This window comes from Poromitra crassiceps, assembly GCF_964638095.1.
Source record: "Poromitra crassiceps genome assembly, chromosome: 11".
NCBI classification, from domain to species: domain Eukaryota; kingdom Metazoa; phylum Chordata; class Actinopteri; order Beryciformes; family Melamphaidae; genus Poromitra; species Poromitra crassiceps.
In genome coordinates this window covers 21,843,928-21,866,203 of record NC_139643.1, presented here as the reverse complement: position 1 = coordinate 21,866,203, position 22,276 = coordinate 21,843,928, and the positions used below count along the sequence as shown (strand labels likewise).

The following is a 22,276-nucleotide window of genomic DNA, read 5'->3' as shown; positions in this document are numbered from 1 at the left end:
GAAGTCACAGGTAGGGTCGGATGGGGCAAACTAATTATATCTGAAGCCTAGTTGCGCCAAAAAGTGAGCGGTTGTTCTTCTTTTTAAATGCATTGCAGAATGTATGTAGAAGACGAAGTGATGCCAGTGTGCATGCGTCTGAACCCCGTTTGAATGAAAAATGAATGGTCGGTGTGACCGCTCTTACTACAGTGAAGTCTTGAGACGAGCATAGAAAGAGCCTGAGGGCTAGGGTTCGTGTGACTTTGTCTCCATCGTATCCCGTACGTGCTGTTCTCTCCCTCTCAAGAGAACAACGTGTACTGTACTAGCATTATTTGGCAGACAACCAGCCGTTGACAAATACATCACTTTGTTGCGGAACAAGGAGGAGTCATCAAGGAGAGGAGGGGAGACTACCTGGGCAAGACAGTGCAAGGTAAGGGGAGACTACCTGGGCAGGACAGTGCAAGGTAAGGGGAGACTACCTGGGCAGGACAGTGCAAGGTAAGGGGAGACTACCTGGGCAGGACAGTGCAAGGTAAGGGGAGACTACCTGGGCAGGACAGTGCAAGGTAAGGGGAGACTACCTGGGCAGGACAGTGCAAGGTAAGGGGAGACTACCTGGGCAGGACAGTGCAAGGTAAGGGGAGACTACCTGGGCAGGACAGTGCAAGGTAAGGGGAGACTACCTGGGCAGGACAGTGCAAGGTAAGGGGAGACTACCTGGGCAGGACAGTGCAAGGTAAGGGGAGACTACCTGGGCAGGACAGTGCAAGGTAAGGGGAGACTACCTGGGCAGGACAGTGCAAGGTAAGGGGAGACTACCTGGGCAGGACAGTGCAAGGTAAGGGGAGACTACCTGGGCAGGACAGTGCAAGGTAAGGGGAGACTACCTGGGCAGGACAGTGCAAGGTAAGGGGAGACTACCTGGGCAGGACAGTGCAAGGTAAGGGGAGACTACCTGGGCAGGACAGTGCAAGGTAAGGGGAGACTACCTGGGCAGGACAGTGCAAGGTAAGGGGAGACTACCTGGGCAGGACAGTGCAAGGTAAACTACTGCAGGTCTATGAGTCAGTCATCAACAAGGAGAGGAGGGGAGACTACCTGGGCAGGACAGTGCAAGGCAAACGACTGCAGGTCTGTGGCGGCTCCTGAGCTCGATTTTTTTTTTTTTTTTTTTTCTTTTGCAGTTTGAAGGCAGATTTAGAGGAATATCTCATTTTAATTCAGCATTAGGATTAGACTGTTGTGATGTCATTATTCCGTTTTAACCATCAATAATTGTTCCTTTTCCCATTAGAGTAAATATTGTATATTTATTTAGAGATTTCTGTCAATTATTTGTGCTGTTATGGTTATTATTAGCTTAGTCACTCACTTCTACACTATCTTAGATTGTGTTACTTATGGATGGAATTATAGTGAAAATAGATTATCCCCCCTTTTTGTTGGGGACCCCCCCTTTGAAAACCACTGGCTTATAGGCTACCACTGTTAGCAAGAAGCTCGTGAATTTCCGCACATTTTCAATGCAGATTGAGGAAAAATAAGATGGATGAAACGGCTGTCATCTGGTGCATTTTTTGGCCCAGGAGAAACGGAGTTGAGGTGGGAATAATTTCTGGCTGAGTAATGCAATGCACCTTTACATTTACAGTTAGTTTGTCAGTAAAAGGTTTGATGAATAAATCAATCAAAACTACTGTACTGGTGACAGTAGCTGTCGTAAAGACGGGGAGTGACTATCAGCTACTGTCAGCAGCAGTACAACTCAACTACCAACATGCTCGTTATACTAGCGTTATTTGGCAGACAACCAGCCATTGACAAATATATCACTTTGCTGCTGAATGAAAAATAAAAATCTCCTGTCCTGATTGAACTAACGTTAAAGCCTGTTATATAATGGAATGTCACCACTCCTCATCTGCATTATAATGATTCAAACAGCTTCTATAAACCAAATGAATGGAAACCAAGAGTCCAGGAAGTGTCTTATAAAAGTATATTTAAAGCCATACATTCTCCTATAAACTGCATTATAGACCAAATCACCGTGACGTCACCATGTAAACAACATTACTTCCGCGTACCATTTGGGGAAGGCGGCAGGTTAAATGTGCGTGTTGTCAAATAAATGCTGTCAAACCCTCTCGTTGTTTTCGGCCAACTACTTTCAATTTAAATGTTCAAACGGTTGGTAAACATGCTTGTCCGACGTATCTAGCCTTTGTTCTGTGTTTGTTTTATGTAGTGTTAGCTAGCTAATGACGTTTGTTTACAACTGTCAAACTCGCTGTTTTTTTGCAGACTCGTTACAGACAGAGCTACTGACGCCACGTTAATTTAATTTAGCTTCAAGTCTACTCTGGTCTGGTCTGGTCCAACAGGTAAATGAGCTAGTCTGGTCTCCACTAACATTAGTGAAAGTGTTGTTATGAATGATATTAAACAACAACACAACACGAACGAATCATTTTTTTCTTCTTTGTCTGTTTTTGTCTTCAACACGTCAGTTTGTGCCGTTCACCGCCATTATAATGTGTGGACCTCAGGGGTACCCGGAAGTAAATGTAAACATCCCCGCTGATTTGGTCTATAGGAGTGACTGAATCTCAATGTACCATCTGATCATGTACAGTAGGGCTGTGAATCTTCACTGGCCTCACGATTTGATTCGACTATGATTATCAATGCATCTCAATGCATCTTAAATCGATGCATCACTTTTTTCCGCAATACATGATTATTTTTTTCTCACTTTCTTTTTTCTCACTGTGTGGCTACTTTTAAAATAAGTGCATTTGGAATTGCATTGTATTATGATCCATAATTAAAATAAACAACTGCATGTACTTTCATTATATTTTATTTGATTATTAAAAAAATTATAATTTAATAATCGATTTTTGACACTTGTGAATCGATGCAGAATCGTGCATGTCCGCATCGCGATGCATCTTATAATCGATTATTTTTGACACCCCTAATGTACAGAGTCCAAATATTCAGTCTTGCATTATCTATGCACTAAGGGTGTTAAGATCCTGTATTGAGGGTGAGAGAGAGAGAGAGCTACTGTTTTGTTTATCTTACAGAGAGAGAGAGCTACTGTTTTGTTTATCTTACAGAGAGAGAGCTACTGTTTTGTTTATCTTACAGAGAGAGAGCTACTGTTTTGTTTATCTTACAGAGAGAGAGCTACTGTTTTGTTTATCTTACAGAGAGAGAGCTACTGTTTTGTTTATCTTACATGTGATCCGGCTTGCTTTTTGATCCGTTGTCCGTGTGTGTGTGTAAAGTAATTTTCAACACCTTACCTTTTAGTCGATGTGGGGTTTCTGGTGACAGAGTTTAGTCGATGTGGGGTTTCTGGTGACAGAGGAAGGTTGTTATCCTGCTTGACTTGTAAGTGTTTGGGGTATTCCTGGAATTACAAACTTGGTGACAGATCAATTTGTTCAAGGGATTATTGATTCTGTATCTTGGGTATGGCTAAAATATCACTAATTGCAAACTTCCCTATTCAAATTTCCTCCTTTTAAAATTGGCTTCTTAAAAAAATCGCTTTAATTTATAGTCCAATATGAAATAGCTGTTTACTTCTTTTTGGTTGCTTGTTACATATTGTGGGAATTTCAAAAAACATATTTATTTTGGTTTTTATTAGTATGGTTGTGGGGTTCTTCAAAGACTTTGTATCAAACATATTGCCTAGGCTCTCTCACGTGCAGCTACCACTGGACAAACCTGGTCACTGCAAAATACAGTCTTAAAAAGAGCTCATCTCGCCGCAGTTTCCCACTGGACTATCCTAGTCGCTGCAGATTCAGCCTTCTGGCTTTGAGGCAATATGTGATAACGCTTCTCAGGCTCTCTTGCCGTGCAGCTAACACTGGACCATCTTGGTCACTGCAAAATACAGTCTGTCAAGAGTTTTTTTTTTTTTTTTTTTTTTTTATACTTTATTTTCAATTTTTATAGAACAATATACGAACAAGACAAACAGGCTCAGACACAGGAAAAGAAAAAAACAACATACATACATCATTAAAATTCAACAATATAACGTGCTATCAGCCGCATAAGGTTCTTATGTGTTTATAAAAGATATTGTGTACCCGGGATCCCGCCTAAGGCGTCCATGGGATACCAACTGGGCGAGCCATCCATCATCCCCAACCTCAGTCACTTATCAATTATCATTCTTAACCTCGTCAAAGTAGGTCAAAAACGGGTCCCAGATATCTGAGAACCTTTTAAGCGCGTTGGTTCTCAGAAACCGGAGTCTTTCCATCTGTAGAACAGAGATCATGTCCATCAGCCACACCTGAAAAGAAGGCGAAGAGGAGGACTTCCACTCCTTCAGAATAAGCCTTTTGGCGACAGTTGTCCCCAGTGTCAGAGATTGTTGCACAGCCGTAGGGAAGTTCAGAGAGGACTCAGAGCAGCCGAAGATGGCGATTTCTGCCTCCGGCTGTAGGGTCATTTTGTAAACCTTGGAGTACCAGTCAAATATTTTGGCCCAGAATCCCGTTAATGAAGGGCAGAACCAAAAGGCATGAGATAGTGTGCCCTCTGACGCCTGACTGTCAAGAGAGTTTTTAATGGTCCTGAGGTAATCCTTATTATTTATAATGGGGCGTCCCCCCTTGTCTCAAGAAACCCACAAGATACTAACTTAGGTTATTATATAAATCATACGTATTTACAGTTATATAAAATGTCATTTTGACACACCCACAATATGCAAACATTTCAGATTCTTTTAAAGCAGCTACGAGCAAGATTTTCGATTGTTATTAAACAGTATAATTATAATATTGATGCATCACATCTTATCTATAATAGTAGCTGAGACCAAAGCCGTGTGAATCGGAGATTGCTCTCTTGATGATTATAGAGTCTGTGTCTGTCTACCAGCGGGCAATAAACCCGGAAGTGAAACGAAACGGTTTAGGGCAGCTGCCTGCCTTCAACCGTTTCGCTCTGCCTAGCAACAGACCATAAACACGGAGAACGCCATGCAGGGGCTTGCTACTCTCGTGAACATCTCTCGTTATATTCTAACAGTTTGTTTGGAAGTAATTTTGTTATTTGTGGTTATGGCCAAAGTGGCTGCCGCAAACCGTTTCATTTCACTTCCTGATCTGCCCCGGCCGCAGACAGTCTAATCGTCAAGACAACACTGGATGATTCACTCGGGGTTCAAGCGAGACTACTCTGCGTTGGTCACGTCTACTATTAGAGGTAAGATGTGATGCATCGATATTAAATTTAGACTGTTTAATAACAATCGAAAATCTTGCTCGTAGCTGCTTTAATATCAGACGACAGCTCGGTAATGAATTATGAAATCAATTCAGACTTACCCACTCTGTCGTAGATATCCTGTTCGTGACGCCAGTTGTTATAGAATGGAATTTCACCACTCCTCATCCGCATTATAATGATTCAAACAGCTATATTTAAAGCCATACATTATCCTATAAACTGCATTATAGGAGTGACTGAATCTCAATGTACCATCTGATCATGTACAGAGTCCAAATATTCAGTGATGACTGACAGTTGACATGGATTACTTATAGAGAGAGAGGAGGAAAAGAGGGGGGGGGAGAGGAATGTATGAATAGTTTGGAATGTGCGTCGCCGCAGTCTAACTGGGAGACTGTTATCAGCAAGCGTTCCTGTCTCATGGTCATTGTCATGCTGAGTTTCTGAAGGCCAGTAGAGTAGAGGAGAAATCAAATCTGCTCCTTGGTGTGTCTACCTGTCCATATGCATTTATGACTAATAACTATTTGTATAAGATGGAGCCATGTCTGTCTATATGAGTCTGTCCTTATGACATAACTCATAGCATTAATTATGTGTATGCAATTATAGCTTATGACAGCTTATTGATTAGGAAATGCCAATGGAACTTCAATTTTCTACAACAAAGCCCAATCTAAATAGTTTCTTTCTGATGGTTGCCTAAATTACTATTTTAGATGATAAGAGTTAAGTAAGCTGCTGAAATGATCATCAGTATTTCTCTGCAGTTCTGTCAGACACTTGCTTTGACTGACCGTAAGAACATTGAGGAGGGCTCATCATCACATCAGTCCTATAAGATGCCATTTACACCTGGTTTTAAATGCGACCTGTATCCAGATAAGTTATCTCAATACAGGCACATTTAAAATCCAGGTGTACAATGGGGTGAAAGAGATCTGAACACAATGTGAGCCTGACTCCCTCCAGATGTGACCAGGCAGATCTGATCACATTCTGATCATGACGCATTTACACCATTGCATTAATATGTGTTTCCCTCATGCAGATAACTTATCTGGATACAGGTCACATTTAAAAACCAGGTGTAAACGGGGTGTAAGTGCTACTAACCATAACCCCTCTGTCTCTAGATACCACAGCAGTATGATGAAGTACATCCTGGTTACTGGAGGAGTCATCTCAGGCATCGGCAAAGGCATCATCGCCAGCAGCGTGGGGACCATCCTGAAGTCGTGCGGCTTGCATGTGACCGCCATCAAGATTGACCCGTACATCAATATAGACGCTGGCACGTTTTCACCCTATGAGCACGGTACGTCAAGGGATTGTCTCTATATCGTCACTAGGGATGTAACGATAACCGGTTTTAATGATAACCGTGATAAAATTCCTTACGATAACCATACCGTTTCAAATTTTCATTTTTGTTAAAACCGTGATTACAGTCCTTTGAAAAACATGGTAAACACTGTCCATCATCAACCAAAGTTGGCAACCATCTCCCAGATGCAAACGTGCAGCCTTGGAGACATGATTTCAGTGAGTGTATCAATCCTTTTTGGGTCTGGGTTTTCAATATAAAATTTGGTGAAATGATTTCACAGTGAGTCTCTCAGTACTTTTTCAGCAAGCAATTTTGTATGAATACCGTGATAATAGGATAACCGTGATCATTTTGGTCACGATAATCGTGATGTGAAATTTTCATACCGTTACATCTCTAATCATCACAAATGGTCATTGTTTGCCACATTAGACAGTTGCATATAGGGATGCACAATATTGGATTTCTTTCTTTCGGACGGCACGGTGGCTCAGTGGTTAACACTGTTGCCTCACAGCAAGAAGGTCCCGGGGTCGAACCCCGGTCCGTCCCAGGTCCTTTCTGTGTGGAGTTTGCATGTTCTCCCCGTGTCCGTGTGGGTTTTCTCCGGGTGCTCCGATTTCCTCCCACCATCAAAAAAGACATGTATGTTAGGGTTAATACTCCTGTCGGTGCCCCTGACCAAGGTACTGGCAAAATAACTGGAGTTGGTCCCCGGGCGCTGCACAGTGGCTGCCCACTGCTCCTAGTTCTAGGAAGGTTCCTAGTAGAGGATGGGTCAAATGCAGAGGCTGAATTTCCCCAAGGGGATAAATAAAGGATAACTTAAACTTAAACTTAAACTTAAACTTTGCCGATATGCCAATATTTTCCAACTCTTTTGGCCGATACAGATAGTATATATTATAGATATATGTTTCCACCTAATTTCAACATGATCAAGTCTCTCCTGTAGTAGAATGAACACATGATTATGCCTGCTCTTATCGTGACGATGCCCCACTACTGGCAGATGCAGACATAAATACAATGCTTTTCAAAATGTACACACTCACTGTTGGCTGCGTGTGCACTAGAGATGCGCGGATGAGCTTTTATGCCATCCTAATCCGCGTGTATGCATGAACCGTCCGCCCGCCATAAATCCGCGCAAATTATTTCATACTATTTATAGATCCGCGCCCGCCATGCACCCGACATTTCACAACGCTATAAAAGGAGCAAACTTACAGTTTCTGCTGCCGTTGGTGCGATCGCTGCAGTCCAAGACTCCAAATAAACTTCCATGCTGTATTATAATGTCCAGTCCACCACTTGCCCTCATGTAGTTTACTCGGCTAACGCTATAGCTTTAAGTTTAGTTTACTGGATTGCCTCAATGTAAAACACGAACGCGTCTTCTCTTCAAACACGTCTTCAGCGGAGACTCCTTTTTGAGGGTGACGACATTGACCATATATGGACCAAAAGTGGAGCCTAGCGACCTAGCACATGGCTATTGTTCATAGACTAGAGAACGTAATTAATATTATTTTTCCTCATTAATCATACATCGTTTCAACCGCCTGCAACCCATCCGCTATTAATCAGAATGTTTATTTTTATGATCCGGCCCGCCCGCGGGGCGGGATATCCGCGGTCAGCGCGGTTATAACTGCGGCCCGCGCATCACTAGTGTGCACCCTCACACCGGGGACATGGCGTTGAGCATTTAGTCAAGCATCGAGCGTTTGGGCATCATTCAAATCATGAATGTTATCGGCCGGTCATATCGGCAGAAATGTTCATTTGGGGAAATTGGGGTCGATTCCGATGGAACGCCTTTATCAGCCGACAGCGATGACGTGCCGACATCTTCGTGCATCTCTCGTTGCATAGTCTCTTAAAACAGACGCGTCGGCTCCAGCCTACCTGTCTGTACTTCACAGAGGAGAACATTGGGTCAAAACTGATAATAAGGCGGGCACAGCCGCTAATTTCTCCAATCACCTGTCTCGGTTTTGTTTACATGTGTCGTGATTGGTCGAATACCATCGAACTTCCTCCGGTCCGAAGCGTTTTTGTTTAGTTTTTTCCCCCCTTCCATTTGGAAGATGACAACTTCCTCCGGCCAAATTTTGACGGGCTGAAGTACAGACTGTCTCTGTGTTAACAGGCTGAAGTACAGACTGTCTCTGTGTTAACAGGCTGAAGTACAGACTGTCTCTGAGGCATTCAAAGATTGTGGAAGAGATAGACTGGCTTGAGAGACATGCCCTGTATTAGGGCTGTGAATCTTCACTGGCCTCACGATTCGATTCGATTACGATTCAGAGGGCTACGATTCGATTCGATTACGATTATCGATGCATCTCGATGCATCGCTTTTTTTCCCCAATAAATGATTTATTTTTTCTCACTGTGTGGCAACTTTTAAAATAAAAGTGCATTTGGAATTGCATTGTATTATGATCCATAATTAAAATAAACAACTGCATGTACTTCCATTATATTTTATTTGATTATTAATTTTTTATTTTTTATTTTTTATAATCGATTTTTGACATTTGTGAATCGATGCAGAATCGTGCACATCCGCATCACGATGCATCTTATAATCGATTATTTTTGACACCCCTACCCTGTATGTGTCATGTTTGCGTTGCGTCTGCCCGTCCAGGTGAAGTGTTTGTGCTGGATGACGGGGGCGAGGTGGACCTGGATCTGGGGAACTACGAACGCTTCCTGGACATCCGGCTAACCAGAGACAACAACCTGACCACCGGCAAGATCTATCAGTCGGTCATCAACAAGGAGAGGAGGGGAGACTACCTGGGCAAGACAGTGCAAGGTAAGGGGAGACTACCTGGGCAAGACAGTGCAAGGTAAACTACTGCAGGTCTATGAGTCAGTCATGAACAAGGAGAGGAGGGGAGACTACCTGGGCAGGACAGTGCAAGGTAAACTACTGCAGGTCTATGAGTCAGTCATGAACAAGGAGAGGAGGGGAGACTACCTGGGCAGGACAGTGCAAGGTAAACTACTGCAGGTCTATGAGTCAGTCATCAACAAGGAGAGGGGGGGAGACTACCTGGGCAAAACAGTGCAAGGTAAACTACTGCAGGTCTATGAGTCAGTCATCAACAAGGAGAGGAGGGGAGACTACCTGGTCAAAACAGTGCAAGGTAAACTACTGCAGGTCTATGAGTCAGTCATCAACAAGGAGAGGAGGGGAGACTACCTGGGCAAAACAGTGCAAGGTAAACTACTGCAGGTCTATGAGTCAGTCATCAACAAGGAGAGGAGGGGTGACTACCTGGGCAAGACAGTGCAAGGTAAACTACTGCAGGTCTGTGAGTCAGTCATCAACAAGGAGAGGAGGGGAGACTACCTGGGCAAAACAGTGCAAGGTAAACTACTGCAGGTCTATGAGTCAGTCATCAACAAGGAGAGGAGGGGAGACTACCTGGGCAAGACAGTGCAAGGTAAAAAACTGCAGGTCTATGAGTCAGTCATCAACAAGGAGAGGAGGGGTGACTACCTGGGCAAGACAGTGCAAGGTAAAAAACTGCAGGTCTATGAGTCAGTCATCAACAAGGAGAGGAGGGGTGACTACCTGGGCAAGACAGTGCAAGGTAAAAAACTGCAGGTCTATGAGTCAGTCATCAACAAGGAGAGGAGGGGAGACTACCTGGGCAAAACAGTGCAAGGTAAAAAACTGCAGGTCTATGAGTCAGTCATCAACAAGGAGAGGAGGGGTGACTACCTGGGCAAGACAGTGCAAGGTAAAAAACTGCAGGTCTATGAGTCAGTCATCAACAAGGAGAGGAGGGGTGACTACCTGGGCAAGACAGTGCAAGGTAAAAAACTGCAGGTCTATGAGTCAGTCATCAACAAGGAGAGGAGGGGTGACTACCTGGGCAAGACAGTGCAAGGTAAACTACTGCAGGTCTATGAGTCAGTCATCAACAAGGAGAGGAGGGGAGACTACCTGGGCAAGACAGTGCAAGGTAAACTACCGCAGGTCTATGAGTCAGTCATCAACAAGGAGAGGAGGGGAGACTACCTGGGCAAGACAGTGCAAGGTAAACTACTGCAGGTCTATGAGTCAGTCATCAACAAGGAGAGGAGGGGAGACTACCTGGGCAAAACAGTGCAAGGTAAACTACTGCAGGTCTATGAGTCAGTCATCAACAAGGAGAGGAGGGGAGACTACCTGGGCAAGACAGTGCAAGGTAAACTACTGCAGGTCTATGAGTCAGTCATCAACAAGGAGAGGAGGGGAGACTACCTGGGCAGGACAGTGCAAGGTAAACTACTGCAGGTCTATGAGTCAGTCATCAACAAGGAGAGGAGGGGAGACTACCTGGGCAGGACAGTGCAAGGTAAACTACTGCAGGTCTATGAGTCAGTCATCAACAAGGAGAGGAGGGGAGACTACCTGGGCAAGACAGTGCAAGGTAAACTACTGCAGGTCTATGAGTCAGTCATCAACAAGGAGAGGAGGGGAGACTACCTGGGCAAAACAGTGCAAGGTAAACTACTGCAGGTCTATGAGTCAGTCATCAACAAGGAGAGGAGGGGAGACTACCTGGGCAACACAGTGCAAGGTAAACTACTGCAGGTCTATGAGTCAGTCATCAACAAGGAGAGGAGGGGTGACTACCTGGGCAACACAGTGCAAGGTAAACTACTGCAGGTCTATGAGTCAGTCATCAACAAGGAGAGGAGGGGAGACTACCTGGGCAACACAGTGCAAGGTAAACTACTGCAGGTCTATGAGTCAGTCATCAACAAGGAGAGGAGGGGAGACTACCTGGGCAAGACAGTGCAAGGTAAACTACTGCAGGTCTATGAGTCAGTCATCAACAAGGAGAGGAGGGGTGACTACCTGGGCAAGACAGTGCAAGGTAAACTACTGCAGGTCTATGAGTCAGTCATCAACAAGGAGAGGAGGGGAGACTACCTGGGCAAGACAGTGCAAGGTAAACTACTGCAGGTCTATGAGTCAGTCATCAACAAGGAGAGGAGGGGAGACTACCTGGGCAAGACAGTGCAAGGTAAACTACTGCAGGTCTATGAGTCAGTCATCAACAAGGAGAGGAGGGGTGACTACCTGGGCAAGACAGTGCAAGGTAAACTACTGCAGGTCTATGAGTCAGTCATCAACAAGGAGAGGAGGGGTGACTACCTGGGCAAGACAGTGCAAGGTAAACTACTGCAGGTCTATGAGTCAGTCATCAACAAGGAGAGGAGGGGTGACTACCTGGGCAACACAGTGCAAGGTAAACTACTGCAGGTCTATGAGTCAGTCATCAACACGGAGAGGAGGGGAGACTACCTGGGCAACACAGTGCAAGGTAAACTACTGCAGGTCTATGAGTCAGTCATCAACAAGGAGAGGAGGGGAGACTACCTGGGCAAGACAGTGCAAGGTAAACTACTGCAGGTCTATGAGTCAGTCATCAACAAGGAGAGGAGGGGAGACTACCTGGGCAGGACAGTGCAAGGTAAACTACTGCAGGTCTATGAGTCAGTCATCAACAAGGAGAGGAGGGGAGACTACCTGGGCAAGACAGTGCAAGGTAAACTACTGCAGGTCTATGAGTCAGTCATCAACAAGGAGAGGAGGGGAGACTACCTGGGCAGGACAGTGCAAGGTAAACTACTGCAGGTCTATGAGTCAGTCATCAACAAGGAGAGGAGGGGAGACTACCTGGGCAGGACAGTGCAAGGTAAACTACTGCAGGTCTATGAGTCAGTCATCAACAAGGAGAGGAGGGGAGACTACCTGGGCAAGACAGTGCAAGGTAAACTACTGCAGGTCTATGAGTCAGTCATCAACAAGGAGAGGAGGGGAGACTACCTGGGCAAGACAGTGCAAGGTAAACTACTGCAGGTCTATGAGTCAGTCATCAACAAGGAGAGGAGGGGAGACTACCTGGGCAAGACAGTGCAAGGTAAACTACTGCAGGTCTATGAGTCAGTCATCAACAAGGAGAGGAGGGGAGACTACCTGGGCAAGACAGTGAATATACATTCTATGATTTGTCTCTGTTTGCTTTGTCGTTCCAGTGGTGCCACATATCACAGATGCCATCCAGGAATGGGTGGTGAAACAGGCCACGGTACCCGTCGAAGACGACGACGTAGAACCTCAAGTGTGCGTGATCGAGGTGAGGCTGTGATGTTCCCGCGTAACTCGGTCTGTACACAATCACTCTTGCGAGTCTCATCACATGCCGTTTTCTAAGAACGGCTGGCATATATATATATACCGTAAAACCTCTAATAGTAGCCCAGGCATTTATTTACCAAAATGTGCAGCCAGACCCGGCGTCTATTTGGGACCGGCGTTTAATTATTTTTGCACAAAATTCTTGCTCAGCAAAGATTGGAAATAGTAACAAATTGTTTATTTAAACCGGTGATTAATAATCACACAGGCTAGAAACACAGTCGCTTACTTTGAACCAAACCAAACTGCTACCGTGTCACACATGAGGCGAATTGCAGTCTTTCTGGCTGAGACCTGTAACGTTAGCATTTAGCAGCAGCTAACGTTAGCTCAGTAACCAGCTGCTCAGCGCTTTCATCAGACAATACAGTGTTGTGCAACAAGCAGACTTACCAAATATTTCCAATACATGTCCGTCCGGTATAATCCATACTGCCTCTATGATCGCTGTTCCACTGACAGAAATTCACTTTTACAACGCCAAACTAACGTTACCGATAAGTTCTCCACCGCTCCCCATGTTCTCGTTATGGAAACCAGACAGCGTCTCCAGGCCAACACGTTGACTCCGCAGCTGAGTTTTGAATGTTTATGTTGTGCAGTCCGTAGCATCAAACAATGCAGTATGCATACTTGAAACATGTCTGTTATGTAGAAACAACGCGTAAAACTGTTTGACAGGGGGGAGAAAGTAGCCGACTCGAATCTCCAAACCAGACTGACTTACACCAAAAACACACACAATGCCCACGTCATTACCGTAAGTTTCTGTGAATTCAGTCTGAGGGCAACACAAAAACATACCATAATAATAATAAAAAAACTGTGTTTATTTACCAAAACATGTAGAGTCTACATTGTAGACAGACCCGGCGTCTATTTGGGACTCGGCTTTTATTTGAAGTTTAACGGTATGGCACATAATTCAGTCTTCTTGTATTCAATGCCATTATTGTTACTCTGCTGTTAATGTTTGACTTTGTGCCTGTTCACAGTTAGGAGGCACAGTCGGAGACATCGAGAGCATGCCGTTCATCGAGGCCTTCAGGCAATTCCAGTTTAAGGTGAAGCGAGAGAACTTCTGTAACATCCACGTCAGCCTCATACCACAGGTAAGAAACCTGCAGCTTCAGGCCTCCCTGTGCTCCTCTAAGGCCTCGCAGCTCTTAGATGGTGCATTTTCTCATGAACAGATCTCGACAGGTGAGAGTCAACAAGATGCTGTCTAGCATTCTGACAACCGGCTCGCCTCAGGGCTGTGTTCTGTCTGCTTTCCTGTATATCCTGTGTACACGAATGAGCCGCCATACCGACAGATTCATTGTCAAGTACGCTGATGACTCTGTCATCGGGCAGGAGGCGGAGCTTGTAACCAATTATAAATACCTGGGTACTGTAATTGACAGCAAGCTGAAATTCGACATGCTGTCCAAGAAAGGTCAGCCACGTCTTTTCTGCCTAAGGGAATTGGCGAAATTTAATGTTGATAAGTCCCTGATGAAACTGTTCTACAGTACCTTTATCAAATCTGTAATTTCCTTCTCAATTATCGAATCTGTAATTTCCTTCTCAATTATCTGTTGGTGGTACGGCAATCTATGTATCAAAGATAAGAACTCCCTTGGGAGAATTGTGAAAATGGCTTCTAAGATAACCAGAGTCCCACTTAGTAGCCTGGACCACATTTTTAATAAGCAGGTGCTCAAGAAAGCTCTGATGGTGCCCACCCTCTCAATTCTGAGTACAATCTGCTTCCATCCGGCCTCCGTCGAAGCGTCCCATTGGCCACAAAGAACAGGTATAAGAACTCCTTTGTCCCCACCTCCATCCGAGCTTTGAATGCCGTTGGGGGAAGGAAGTAATGTACTTACGTTTTATTCATTTGATCTATTAACTCATTGAGTGCCAGCCACTTTTGGAGAACGGACGCTCCCAGTGCCAGAGCCTCATGCACCCAGCGTCTATTTTCGGAGTGCTTTTTGTGCGCCGCCTCCCAGGCAGCGCGACAAGGAGCATTTCCTTGTCGCCCTGCCGGACTGCAGGGAAAGGGTTGGCACTTCGGCGTCGGGTGCTGCCTTTCTGGCGGCTAATCGTGTGAAGAAACTATGCAGACAGACAGACAGAGGCAGAGGAGCTCAGTTGTGTGCGCGGATTGACTGCTGTTGCCAGGCACCGTCAGTTGCAGCCAGAGCAATCTACATGGCTCTGGGCTGCAGCATGAGCGCTTTCTCTTTGATCAGGGGGCTTTTTCAGGCTATATTTCGGACATTTCTCTAATCTGGAGAGCACTGTCGCCACCTAAGGGTTCTGTAAAATAGGTTATAGACCTCCAATAGCTACAATATTTGTACAGGAGATGCAGAAGGCTTTGATCGACGTCCCACCGTCAAAAAACGCATTGGACGTCGATCGACGTCCTTGGCACTCTACGTCACTATTTAATTGGACGTCGAAAGACGTCCATGGCACTCAATGAGTTAAGGCATTACTTGTCTGCAACCTTTTATTCATTTTATTATTTTTTATAATTTTTTATTATTTTATTGATTTTATTTATCAAGCGTTACTTGCACTACTGAATTTGAGACACATCTGCACTTTGTAGCAGTCACTAGTGATTAGCCGATAGGCTTATGCTGAGGGGTTTATGGTGCACACTTAACCTACCTACTCTGAAAACTGCTATTATGTTACTGATGTCCAACATGTTGTCTGTTTCTATGTTTGATGTTGTTCTACGCTGCTGCAACACAATTTGCCCATCTGGGATTTGAATAAAGTTGAACTTGAACCTGAAGCAAATCGAAGTCAAAGCAACAATCCAGCTGCTCTTGTACAACAACTGACAAAGCTGTAAAGCGGCACTAGGCGAAATTTGTGTGCACAAAAACACCTGAAAATAGTTGTTATGGTTTTAACCCATTGATACCTGATGCAGCATTTGTGTGTGTATCCCTTTAAGACCGCGAACCGCGTGACGCGGTTTGCGGTCTTAAAGGGATACACACACAAATGAGGGATATACATGCAAATGCTGCATCAGGTATCAATGGGTTAAGTGGTGCACTACATCTACTGTGTGTGTATCATTTGCTGATCAATAAGGCAACATGAAATTGGCAAGAGAATTGGACGCATCGGTCTGGTAGCCTGCCGTTTGTTAGCTAACCACATCCAATACTCCACCGCTTCAAGTTTATAAAACAAACCTGTCCAAAGTTCTCTCCCTCCCCCTCCAAAAATTATCTATCTACAAAATAGACGTGTGTATGATGAAAACGCGTTTAGATCACCAGGAACATGCAACTGCTTTAAACATCTGCACATGTGTAAATCTAGGACACAGGTGTGTAAATATTGTCTGTGAGTGAAAATATGCAGGGGCAGCTGAATGTTTTTTTGTAAGTGCATATCATTGTCCATTTGTCTTAGAAGTTGTGTGTTGCAGGTAGGGCTGGGTCGGTTTGAAAATTTTAAAACCGGTTCGATATTGCCGTCTAAACCGGATCGAACCGGTATACCGATTTTCTTTGTAATTAATTTATTTTTTATTTTATTTTTTAAGCAGGGCTCCCGAGTGTGGCCCATAACTGTCTGTAGTGCAACTTCAGTCCACCTGATAGCGATAATACACCTCTAAGCTGGTATTGTCAACCAGCAATGATACTGAATAAAAAGAAGCAGGACACCTGTGTAACAAACACACCCTGTATTTATTTCTCATAACTATTCAGCTCAACTTTTCTTCTAAACATCAAAATAATAAATGAAATAAGACTTCTGCCTATAGTGCAACTTGAGAAAAGGCTAATACGAACAATAGTGCAATCAGAATGGACTGGCAATTTTCTTTTTTTTTTTTTAGGTTTTTTCGGTTCGCACGTGATCAAACCAGTTTCGGCTCGTACACCGAACCGAACCGGTAAAACCGGAAATCGACCCATGCCTAGTTGCAGGTTGTATGGGGATGGGGACAGTAGGTTAGTCGTCTGTTTACAGTCACTTTAATGAAGTTGATGTTTCCTGGTCATCTCCAGCCCAGTGCGACAGGAGAGCAGAAGACCAAGCCGACGCAGAACAGTGTGAGAGAGCTGAGAGGCCTGGGCCTGTCCCCTGATCTGGTGAGCCATTACAGGGATGACTCCTCAAACCCACAAGTGCAGTAGCATGGGTTCCCTTAAATCTGGTTCGGGTTAGATGCCTGAAATAAGCTCTGTGGTTAACAAAAGTTTATGTACCGTAGATGTTTTTTTTAGCAAGATAATCTTCACAAATGATCACCACTTTTATGCTTTTTGAAGCGTTTTCCGGCGATGGCTATTTGACGATCGCATTTACACTTCAAAACTCATAAAAGTGGGGTTTGTTTGTGAAGATCAGACCAGACGAGGGAACCCCGCGCGATGCTAACTTCCAGGTTGGCGCTCTATTCGCATTCAGTATGACCTTTTCGCTCATTTCATAATACCGGTACATTAAATGTTTGCTATATTTTCATTTAGTGAATCTTTTTCCATCTTTATTTCTCTCATTGTGATCTGTCATTATTGCTGTACACACTCATAATGCTGCACTTGATATTTTTAATTCTTAGATTTCTAAGGAATACATGTACATATGTTCTTGGCATGTTGAAATTGTCGTTTGTGTTTAAAGGGTGATTCCAATTATTTTTAAGGTGACTTGCTTCACTGTAATCTCCTTAAATAATCTCCTGTTATTCTACTGTTATGACCCCATTTCCCAGATCATGTGCCGCTGTACCACCGTTCTGGAGAACTCTGTCAAGGAAAAGATCTCCATGTTCTGCCACGTAGAGCCTGAACAGGTACATCACCGCACCGAACATCACGTCATCTTTACAGGGTTCCTACGCACGTCTGGAAAGTCTGGAAAAGTATACAAAATTAATTTGATCATTTCCAGGTCTTGAATAGTTGGAGAAATGAAAAAGAATGCATGGAAAAGTATGGAAAGTGTTGTGGTTCAGGTCCGATACACACGTAATTCTAGCTTTTATGTTGTTGTAGAGCCACTTTGAGTGCACAGTGTTTGTTCAGATAGAGCAGGGGTCCAGTCAGAACATAGAGTCTGCACCAAAATCACAGGAGTGAAAAACCACTCCCGTGTCACCCTCTAATACAAACATCGTAACAGCTCTGTTATTGTCATCATGTTATTGTTATTGTCTGACCTGTTTGTCCTTTATGTCTCTGTCTCACTCGTATAACTTCTGTGTGACTCCCTTTAGTTTTGTTTGTAATGTTATTTCAACAAAAAAACATCTCTTGTGGTAAAATGTCCAAATCGCAATATACTTCAGTAGCACAATACTTAGAGCATCAAATACCATTAAGATTCAAATATAGTGTTTATGAGAAGAAGAAGGAAAAAAGAAGAAACAAATGATAAAAAAAACGTTGATTGTGTCTGGTCCCTTCCAGGTGATCTGCGTGCACGACGTCTCGTCCATCTACAAAGTCCCTCTGCTGCTGGAGGACCAGGGGGTGGTGGGCTACCTCAGCCGGAGACTCAACATGCCCATAGAGACCCGGCCCAGGAAGATGCTGGCCAAGTGGAAGGAGATGTCTGACAGGTGGACGAGACAATGATCTGTGTTCCCCACACTGATGTTCAAGGGAGTCGATTTTCACTCTCCCATAGTAAAAAATGGCCATAATATACAGCATCATGGCGGTTGATGTTTTTTTTTTAATCAATACCAATGACTCATGGATATTGTAGTTAACTGAAATGGCATGACAAAACATTTTAGGAAACCGAAATAAAGATAGTAACAAAAAGGCGGAAAGTAAAAATCTGCCTCCAAAACTAACAGATAAAATAAAAATGAACCTCAAACTAACCTGAAACTAAACCTGAATGGAAATCAAATTTCCAAAATAATGTTATGATTACCTGGCCAGCTCCTGTGATTTCTGGCTGTCTAAACAAATTTTCCCAAACTCCCCTTCCACTGTAATGTCAAGACACCCCTGTACAATAGTAAATCGATATATTTGTTCCCAGGTCAGACAGACTCCTGGAGCATTGCTCCATCGCGCTGGTTGGGAAGTACACCAAGCTGTCCGACTCCTACGCCTCTGTCATTAAGGCTCTGGAGCATTCGGCCCTCTCCATCAGCCACAAGCTGGACATCATGGTACACACACAGTGTTCAACCCACACTCCTCACACTGCTTATGATCACCATTTGAACCAATGTCTCGTTATTGGCTAGTAGAACGATAGCGTATGAGTGACACTAGATATACTAACTAGATGCAGCAAACCTTGCAGACACAGGTTGTCTTCATATCATACCCCCCACCTCCTCGACTCGTTCGCTTCCTCAGTATATTCACCTTATGTTGCCCCGCCCACTTTTTCTCTTCCTCAGTATATAGACTCTGCCGATCTGGAGCCAAACACCATGCAGGAGGAGCCAGTGAAATACCACGAGGCATGGCAGAGACTCTGCAGCGCTGAGTGAGTCCTGTGGGGTACACTACAGGGAGGGGCCAACAACAGTCTGCTCAGTGGTCAAAGTGTTAAAAGGGACAGTTCACCCCAAATCAAAAATACATGCTTGCTATTTATCCACCATAGATCGTTTTGGTGCGAGTTGCCACATTTTGGAGATATGGCCTGTAGAGACGTCTGCCTTATCTCAAATACAATGCAACTGGACGGCACCCAGCTTGTGCCGCTCTCAGCGCAAAAAGGAAAAAAAATAAAAAATAAAATAAAAACTTAACAGCAATGTATCTTTCCAGAAATGACTCAAGTTAATCCACAAACATTGTTGTGAGCAGTTTCATGTAGGCACTATATTTCCTTCGAACAAACTACACCTGCTAGCTGCTATTTTCTAGCCTGGGTGACCCCAGCCTTCAACGTAACATTACAGACTATGCCTGTAACGTAGGTTTCTTCGCGAGAGCCTAGAGGTCACGTGGAGGCTGGGTTTACTAGCTATTTTCTAACCGGGTCGTGATTTCTGGAACGAGACATTATTGTTGAGTTCTTCAAATGTATTTATTTTTCTTTTCTCTCTTTTTTTGCGCTTTGAGCACCACGGGCCGGGTGCCGTCCGGTTCCATCGTATTTGATAGAAGGCAGACATCTCTACTACTATGGCCGATATCTCCAAAACCTGGCAACTCACACCCAAATGATCTATAGCGATAAATAGCACTACAGGTAAGAGATTTTGAGGTGAACTTGTTTCATGGAAAAAGGTGTTTTCCTCCATCCATAGTGGCATTCTGGTTCCGGGAGGGTTTGGCGTCAGAGGAACTGAAGGCAAGATCCTCGCCATCAACTGGGCTAGGAAACAGAAGAAACCATTTCTAGGTACAAGATGGCTGTCATGATAGCATGATATTTGACCATATTTAACATCATGTCACTACGCAGGCCTATTTAAAGGAATAGGTCACCCAAAAATTAAAATGAGGACATTATCTATTATCTTAGTCATTATCTATTCAACACTATCTCGCTGACTTTTCATGTCTCTGCAGGGGTGTGTCTTGGTATGCAGTTGGCCGTATGTGAATTTGCCAGGAACATGCTAGGCTGGAATGGTAATATGAATTCTTCCCTGTGGCAAAAAACCCTAAACAGTACTACTGTATGTTGTGTCGTGCATACACCTGTTGTGTGTTCTCATGATTCAAACTAACAGTACTACTGTATGTTGTGTCGTGCATACACCTGTTGTGTGTTCTCATGATTCAAACTAACAGTACTACTGTATGTTGTGTCGTGCATATACACCTGTTGTGTGTTCCCATGATTCAAACTAACAGTACTACTGTATGTTGTGTCGTGCATATACACCTGTTGTGTGTTCTCATGATTCAAACTAACAGTACTACTGTATGTTGTGCCGTGCATATACACCTGTTGTGTGTTCTCATGATTCAAACTAACAGTACTACTGTATGTTGTGCCGTGCATATACACCTGTTGTGTGTTCCCATGATTCAAACTAACAGTACTACTGTATGTTGTGCCATGCATATACACCTGTTGTGTGTTCCCATGATTCAAACTAACAGTACTACTGTATGTTGTGCCGTGCATATACACCTGTTGTGTGTTCTCATGATTCAAACTAACAGTACTACTGTATGTTGTGCCGTGCATATACACCTGTTGTGTGTTCCCATGATTCAAACTAACAGTACTACTGTATGTTGTGCCGTGCGTACACCTGTTGTGTGTTCCCATGATTCAAACTAACAGTACTACTGTATGTTGTGCCGTGCATATACACCTGTTGTGTGTTACCATGATTCAAACTAACAGTACTACTGTATGTTGTGTCGTGCATATACACCTGTTGTGTGTTCCCATGATTCAAACTAACAGTACTACTGTATGTTATGCCGTGCATATACACCTGTTGTGTGTTCCCATGATTCAAACTAACAGTACTACTGTATGTTATGCCGTGCATACACCTGTTGTGTGTTCCCATGATTCAAACTAACAGTACTACTGTATGTTATGCCGTGCATATACACCTGTTGTGTGTTCCCATGATTCAAACTAACAGTACTACTGTATGTTGTGCCGTGCATACACCTGTTGTGTGTTCCCATGATTCAAACTAACAGTACTACTGTATGTTGTGCCGTGCATATACACCTGTTGTGTGTTCCCATGATTCAAACTAACAGTACTACTGTATGTTATGCCGTGCATATACACCTGTTGTGTGTTCCCATGATTCAAACTAACAGTACTACTGTATGTTATGCCGTGCATATACACCTGTTGTGTGTTCCCATGATTCAAACTAACAGTACTACTGTATGTTGTGCCGTGCCTACACCTGTTGTGTGTTCCCATGATTCAAACTAACAGTACTACTGTATGTTATGCCGTGCATATACACCTGTTGTGTGTTCTCATGATTCAAACTAACAGTACTACTGTATGTTATGCCGTGCATATACACCTGTTGTGTGTTCTCATGATTCAAACTAACAGTACTACTGTATGTTATGCCGTGCATACACCTGTTGTGTGTTCCCATGATTCAAACTAACAGTACTACTGTATGTTATGCCGTGCATATACCTGTTGTGTGTTCCCATGATTCAAACTAACAGTACTACTGTATGTTGTGCCGTGCATACACCTGTTGTGTGTTCTCATGATTCAAACTAACAGTACTACTGTATGTTATGCCGTGCATATACACCTGTTGTGTGTTCTCATGATTCAAACTAACAGTACTACTGTATGTTATGCCGTGCATATACACCTGTTGTGTGTTCCCATGATTCAAACTAACAGTACTACTGTATGTTGTGCCGTGCATATACACCTGTTGTGTGTTCCCATGATTCAAACTAACAGTACTACTGTATGTTATGCCGTGCATACACCTGTTGTGTGTTCCCATGATTCAAACTAACAGTACTACTGTATGTTGTGCCATGCACATACACCTG

At 43.8% G+C, this 22,276-nt stretch overlaps 1 protein-coding gene across 3 annotated transcripts in view; it reads left to right on the top strand.

Annotated features, from left to right (window-relative positions):
* ctps1a (CTP synthase 1a) overlaps positions 1 to 22,276 on the top strand; it is a 32,620-nt gene that overhangs the window by 2,342 nt on the left and 8,002 nt on the right. The window contains exons 2-13 of one of the 3 annotated variants that reach the window (XM_083646264.1): positions 368 to 418; positions 6,396 to 6,577; positions 9,249 to 9,419; positions 12,644 to 12,744; positions 13,802 to 13,918; positions 16,844 to 16,927; positions 17,554 to 17,634; positions 18,251 to 18,402; positions 18,837 to 18,969; positions 19,207 to 19,295; positions 20,068 to 20,162; positions 20,333 to 20,395. In XM_083646264.1, the coding sequence (XP_083502390.1) occupies positions 6,409 to 6,577; positions 9,249 to 9,419; positions 12,644 to 12,744; positions 13,802 to 13,918; positions 16,844 to 16,927; positions 17,554 to 17,634; positions 18,251 to 18,402; positions 18,837 to 18,969; positions 19,207 to 19,295; positions 20,068 to 20,162; positions 20,333 to 20,395 (1,255 nt within the window). In that variant the 5' untranslated portion in view covers positions 368 to 418; positions 6,396 to 6,408. Of the gene's footprint in view, positions 1 to 367; positions 419 to 6,395; positions 6,578 to 9,248; positions 9,420 to 12,490; positions 12,529 to 12,643; positions 12,745 to 13,801; positions 13,919 to 16,843; positions 16,928 to 17,553; positions 17,635 to 18,250; positions 18,403 to 18,836; positions 18,970 to 19,206; positions 19,296 to 20,067; positions 20,163 to 20,332; positions 20,396 to 22,276 lie in introns of those variants that run through there. The other 2 variants (XM_083646265.1, XM_083646266.1) reach the window with 2 other exon arrangements.